Raw genomic sequence first — 6,065 nt, forward strand, 5'->3', positions numbered from 1 at the left:
GAGTCGCTGGAGACTGTTTGTGTCTGCTGAAGGGACAGAGCTATCAGCCACCCCCCTGAAGTGGCTTTCCTACTGCACACTGCACCACCTTTGCTCCAGGCTCCCTTCAAGGGGTGGTAAGAGACAGCTGCTACCTGGTGTGCTGGGTGGTGTAAAGCTTGTACAACCCCTGTCAGTGCTGCAGCTGCTCCTTGGGCTCTAAACCACTGCTGGGGCAGTCAGCTGCTACTCCTGTTCCTGTGCCCCTTCACCTTCCACCCAGCATGGTGAAGCACACAAGGAGGCACAGAGGTTTGCAGGCCAGGTCATATGGCAGAGCTTCCTCCAGCTGCCCCAGGGTTCTCATGTCAGAAGCAGTGCCTTTGGCAGTGCCTTGCACCACAAGTCTTCCCTCTTAGAAATTGAAATCTAAGCTCCTGGTCCCAGTCCATTGTCAGCCCATGCCCTGCCAACCTCGATGGGTGCTTCTCCTTTTCTGGTGGCCCCTGAGCTTAGGTCCTTCTGTCTAGCAGCTCCTCCAAGGAACGAGAGATAGGACAAGAGGAAACAGCCTGAAGCTGCACAAGGGGAGGCTTAGGTTGGATATTAGATTAATTTATTCTCTGTGAGGGGGTTATCAAGGCCTGAAACAGGCTGCCCAGGGCAGTCATGAATTCCCCATCACTGAAGGGGCTTAAAAGCCATCTAGATGTAGTGTTGAGGGGCATGGTTTAGGGCTGACCTGGCAGTGCTGGGTTAACATTTGGACTTGAATAGCTTACAGGCCTCTTCCACGCAGAACAATTCCATGATTCTATGGTTCTACCCCTCCAACTTGGGCTCCTGTGATACCCATCAGGGGAAGGCCCAATGATCAGCCCACTGTGGGGAGGTGGCCATTCCACAGGAGACAGACAGACTCTCAGAGAGCAGCTTTATTTCCCAGCAGTACCAATGCTCAAGCCAGGCCTCAGGGAAAAGCTGGATGGGGCAGAGCGCAGGGACAACCCTGGGGACAGTTGGTGCCCACCTAGCCTGGGGGCAGCCAGGACCCAGTTCATGGCCAAGGTGGATAGGGCTCTGAGCAACCTTGTGGAAAGTGTCCCTGCCCATGGCAGGGGGTTGGAACTAGATGATCTTTATGTGTCTTCCTGCCTAAATCATTCTGTGACTCCAGGAGGATGTTGGTGCTTCACAGCAGGTGACAGCTCTGCCCAAGAGGACACAAACTGTACCAGTGGCCACGGCTTTGTTGGATCAAGGGTTTCCTCACCCAGTGCTTCAGTCCCTTCACTCTGCAGGGACACTGACAGTGCTGCCTCTGTCACTGGTGCCTCCCAAGGAGTCCCCAGAGAGACTCTGCCCCGACAGCACACTGCAGAGGCTCTGCTCCCGGGCAGGATGTGGCACTGCCTCAATTGACACCTCCACCTCAATATTAACACCTTCCCTGCAGACAAAAGTGGGGCCTAAGCACAGCAGCCCAAAGTGGGCACCTGACCTCCCTGCAGGTATGGGGAAGGCTGTTGGAAAGGAGAGGTGCCCATTCCCACTGCCAGCACTGAGGGCTTACCTGAGGGACATGTCCTGGCCCTCGCTCAGCATGCTCCCTGCCAGGGCCACTGTGCTGGCCGATTGGCTGTCCTGCTCCTTCCAGCCTGACCCATGCCGAGGGCTGTGGCTGCTGCTGGGGAGGGAGATGGTGGCATCCGGGGCTCCATCCTCGGTGGGCCTGGGGCTAGGCAGCACCGACCACAGCTCATTCACTGGCAGAAGGAGAGATGATACTTAGTGCCCTCCTTAGAATAACTGTTCCTTATTGGAGCAGAACCACCCCCCCAGAGTGAGGACAGAGCACAGGGGATGCAAGCAGGCAGATGCCAGACTGCTTTGGGCAGCACACACCTCCCCCAGGACTGCTGCTTGCAGTCTGCCTGCAGGGACAGAAGCATATATGGTGCCACCCTGCGAAGAACCAGCACCAACACAGCAGCAGAGGGAGCCCCCAGCTCCAAAGATGTCACAACCACAAGATGAGGCAGGACCAGCATCTGCACAGCCCAATGAAGGGCACAGCAGTACAGGACTCACACTTGGTGAGGTTTTCCAGCTCCACCACCCCAAGATCCTTGGGAGGGCTGCGGCTGCCCCCACAGCCCCAGCGGCTCCGGCACAATGACAGCACCACCACCCCATAGACATAGGTGAGCATCAGGGGCACGCCAACTCCTGTGGGCAGAGAGACAACTACTGCACAGCACAGCTGGTGGCCCTGGCTGGCCCATCTCTCCCCCAGGTGACGCCCAGGTGCCCTGGGGCTCAGACATACTCACCCTGAAACACTGCCATGGTGGCCCCCAGGACCCAGCCAGGTGCACTTACCCACAGTGACAGCTGTTATGATGGGGGACACAAAGAGGGAGAGGAGAACGCTGCTGGTGACAGAGAGGCACTGCTGGCACCCTGACAGGCTGCTCCTCCGGCTCTGGCCCAGCACCTCGAGGAGAAGCAGGACAAGTAAAGTCCTCTGCAGAGCTCTCAGTGTGTAAACCCCAGGGATGGACCTTCTTGGCAGCCCTGGCAGAGCTGTAGCTGCATCCATGGCTGCCCGGACACCCCCTCCCATCTCTTCAGGGACATGGTACCACTGTTTACGTGTCCCTGGAAAACACACCCAGACCCCTTGCCAGTGGAGGGCATTGGGATGAGCAGCAGTGAGGGTTCCTTCACAGAGGAGCTGTGAGGGGTCAGGGATGGCACAGGAACATGCTGTGGGCAGCGACAAGCACCATGTGTATGTTCAGGCCTGAGGGCTCAGTGGCAAGCAGGACGGCGGGGACCCCAGGGCCCACTGAAGTACCTTCCTACCCAGGTAAATGGGGATCCCAAAGGTAATGACAGGGATAGCGATGCCTGCAACAAGGGAGATCACCATGGGTGCCCCCAGCACCATGCCCAGCTGCCACAGGATCCTCCGGCTTCGTGACCACGGCCTCTTCCCCCAGAAGGTGCAGCCAGAGGGGCTGCGAGGACAGAGTGGGACTGAGCTGATGTTTCCTGTGCACGGGCAGGCAGATCCCAGCACAGCCACCCTCACGCTAAGGTGATTCTCCCATCCCAATCCTGAGCTCCAGCAGTTCCCCAAGACCCCATCTGTGGGGTGCCCAGAGCCCGCCCTGGGCCCTCACCCCTGCCAGATCCAGCAGCACCAACCACGCTGCTCTCCCGTAGCCTAGCCAAACCCATACCAGGCTCCCAGCATAGTTTCACTGCCCCCCATCCCAGACCCACAGCTCCTGGCAAAGCCTCCAGCTCAGCCCTGAGGCCTCACCCCATGGTGTCCCAGCCCTGTGCTGACCTCAGGAAGTGGACATCAGAGATCTCCTGCAGACAGAGCCAGCAGAAGAGGCAGCCACACACTGTGCAGCTCATGCGGTTGCAGCTTCCATCGTTGATCTTCATGATGAAGGCACTGCAGCGGGGACAGACCTTGATGGCTTCAGCCTCAGCTGGTGGGGGAAAGGAGATGAGATGGGATGGGGTTGAGAGCAGCAGGAGAGGACAGTGCAAGTCCACCCCTAAACCCTAGCCCAGCATTACAGCCCATCTCATGGATGTCAGGGTCAGCCCAGCAAGGTCCCCTGCACAATCCCAGCACAACTGAGCAGGGGCTACAGTAATGGTTAAGAGCTGAACTCAAGGGTTCATTAGAAAAGTGTGACCAGAAGATTGAGGGAGGTTCTCATCCTGCTCTTCTCCACCCCAGTGACGCCAGGCCTGCAGTACTGGGTTCCATTGTGGCCTTCCCAGTTCAAGAGAGACAGGGAACTACTGGGAGAGAACCCAGCAGAGGTTACAGATGCTGAAGAGACTGAAGGATCTCTCTGAGGAGAGGCTGAGAGCCCCTGGGCTCTTTAGCCTGGAGAAGAGCAAGCTGAGAGGGGACCTTTTCAATGCTGATCAACACCTAAAGGGTGGGGGGCAAGAGGACTGGGCCATGGGGCAACAGGCACAAACTGGAACCCAGAAGGTTCCATCTGAACATGAGGAAAAACTTATTTCCTGTGGAGGTGCCAGAGTCCTGGACCAAGCTGCCCAGAAAGGTTGTGGAGTCTCCTTCTCTGGAGAGATTCCAAACCTGCCTGGGTACCATCCTGGGCAACTTGCTGTGGGTGAACCTGCTATAGCAGGAGGGTTGGATTAAATGATCTCCAGAGGTCCCTTCCAATCCCCACCATGCTGCGATACGGTGAAATCCCTGCTCTGCTCCTGACCTTGCGCCATGGTCTCAGTATGGGCTGAGTCCCCCGGGCGGGTGAGCTGCGCTGAAGGGCTGGCCAGGCTTGGGGCTGGTAGCACTGGGGCACAAGGTCCATCAGGGTGCCAGGGCTGCTGGCAGTGGTAGCAGAACTCGGTGCCACAGCCCTCACGGCCACAAGTGAGGCGAGGACACTCGGCACAGCCATAGGCGATGACGGCGTAGCTGTGGGGAGAAGGGGATCAGCACTGGGGGAGGTCCAGCAGTGCCCACAGCTGTTCCCCAACCTGGCACAGCCGGGTCCCAGCCCTGCCCTGAGCCACAGCTGCAGAGCAGGGACTCAGGAGACACTCTCCATAGCTTAGACTAGAACAGCCTTCCCTGTCTACCACTCACCCAGATCCCTTGGGTCCTCCCAGACTGGCCCAACATGGACCAGGGTTGGACTAAGGTTGTTCAGTTTGGAAAAAAGAAGGCTCAGGGGAGAACTTTTCGCTTTGTACAACTCCCTGAAAGGAGGCTGTAGACAGGTGGGCACTGGTCTCTTCTTCCAAGGAACAAGTGATAGGACAAGAGGAAACACTCTCAGATTGTGCCAGGTGAGGTTTAGCTTAGATATGAGGAACAACTTCTTCCCCAAAAGGGTTGTCAAGCCCTGGAACAGGCTACTCAGGGCACTGGTGGATCTCCCATTCCCATACAGATTTAAAAGCCATGTAGTGGTGCTGAGGGTCATGGTTTAGGGATGACCTGGCAATGCTGGGTTAATGGTCGGTCTTGACGATTTTAAAGGTCTTTTGCCACTTAAAGGACTCTGTGGCTGTCCTGTGGGTTCCATCACCCGCCACCACCCCAGCTCCATACGAAGGGCAAGCACCAGTCACCTGCAGTCAGGCGCAGGGCACCAGCGTGTGCCTGGGTCAGCCACCAGGAGCCGTCGCAGGAGGAACTCCTCATACTTGTCCCGGAGACTGGGCTCGGCCAAGAGGCAGTGGACATCAGCAGGCTGGAGCATGGCAGGGCAGTGCGGGCAGGCCACCGGCACACGGCTCTCACTGACGGCGATGTGCAGGTACTGCTCCAGGCAGGCCCTGCACGAGCGGTGGTGGCAGGAGGCCAGGGTGGGAAAGGCCTCGGGGGGCTGGGGCAGCAGGCAGATCGGACACTCCACCAGTTCCCCAGCCTCACCCAGTGCCAGCACGATGCACATCTCCTCAGGTTCCTCTGGTTCCAGTTCTGGGGATGCCTCCCCTCCGACAGCCTGTGGCTTCCGCCCAAAGAAGCCCAGCAGGCGGAGAGGCCTCGGCACCCAGGTCGGCCGCTCCATAGTGGCCTGTCAGGGCAGCAGCCGCTGCACTATGGAGGGCAACAGGGAGGTGCCAAGCCCAGCCTGGCCCCCATGGCCAGGCCCCTACCTGAGCCTTGGAGCCAACTTCTCCCCACAGGCGACAGGGGAATCATCTCCATCTGCATTCAGTGCCGCTCGGCCTGTGAAGGAACCCCACATGAGAGCAAGCCAGGGTGTGGGAGTGGGCCCTCAGCACCCAGGAGACCCCACTGCAGCCCCTGCCATTGAGCCCCAGGGCCGTCCACCAGCCACACCACTGAAAACACCTCAGCAGCACCAGGACAAGCCACAACCCACAATCCACAGACCAGTCCAGTCCCAGTTAAGTCCAGCCCTTATGGGTCCAGGGCAGCGGGGCTAGCCCTGACAGCAGAACCCTGGACAAGCCCTTCAGCATTTGCCTCCCTCTGCTCCTGCATCTGCAGCCTCCTTCACCCAGAATGTAGAATCATCCAATGTTTTGGTGGAAAGGGACCTTGA

At 58.5% G+C, this 6,065-nt stretch overlaps 1 protein-coding gene across 1 annotated transcript; it reads right to left on the minus strand.

Moving 5' to 3' along the window:
* Positions 1 to 872: 872 nt before the first annotated feature.
* Positions 873 to 5,573, minus strand: LOC128969002 (E3 ubiquitin-protein ligase RNF19B-like). Its single transcript, XM_054383672.1, has 8 exons — positions 5,122 to 5,573; positions 4,254 to 4,462; positions 3,338 to 3,488; positions 2,840 to 3,002; positions 2,362 to 2,476; positions 2,071 to 2,208; positions 1,553 to 1,745; positions 873 to 1,429 (listed from the first exon to the last, which is right to left on the minus strand). The coding sequence occupies exons 1-8, from the start codon at positions 5,562 to 5,564 to the stop codon at positions 1,270 to 1,272; spliced, it is 1,572 nt and encodes a 523-aa protein (XP_054239647.1). The 5' UTR covers positions 5,565 to 5,573; the 3' UTR covers positions 873 to 1,269.
* Between the last annotated feature and the right edge of the window lie 492 nt (positions 5,574 to 6,065).

This window comes from Indicator indicator, chromosome 9 (genome assembly GCF_027791375.1).
Source record: "Indicator indicator isolate 239-I01 chromosome 9, UM_Iind_1.1, whole genome shotgun sequence".
NCBI lineage: Eukaryota > Metazoa > Chordata > Aves > Piciformes > Indicatoridae > Indicator > Indicator indicator.

Bases quoted from the DNA above. Each gene is read 5' to 3' on its own strand.
- LOC128969002 (XM_054383672.1), bottom strand. From the start codon at position 5,564: ATGGAGCGGCCGACCTGGGTGCCGAGGCCTCTCCGCCTGCTGGGCTTC. The intron at 4,463-5,121 runs GTGACTGGTGCT...TTCTCCCCACAG, and splicing joins TGCCCTGCGCCTGACTGCAG to CTACGCCGTCATCGCCTATG. The intron at 3,003-3,337 runs GTCAGCACAGGG...CTGTCCTCGCAG, and splicing joins TCTGATGTCCACTTCCTGAG to CCCCTCTGGCTGCACCTTCT.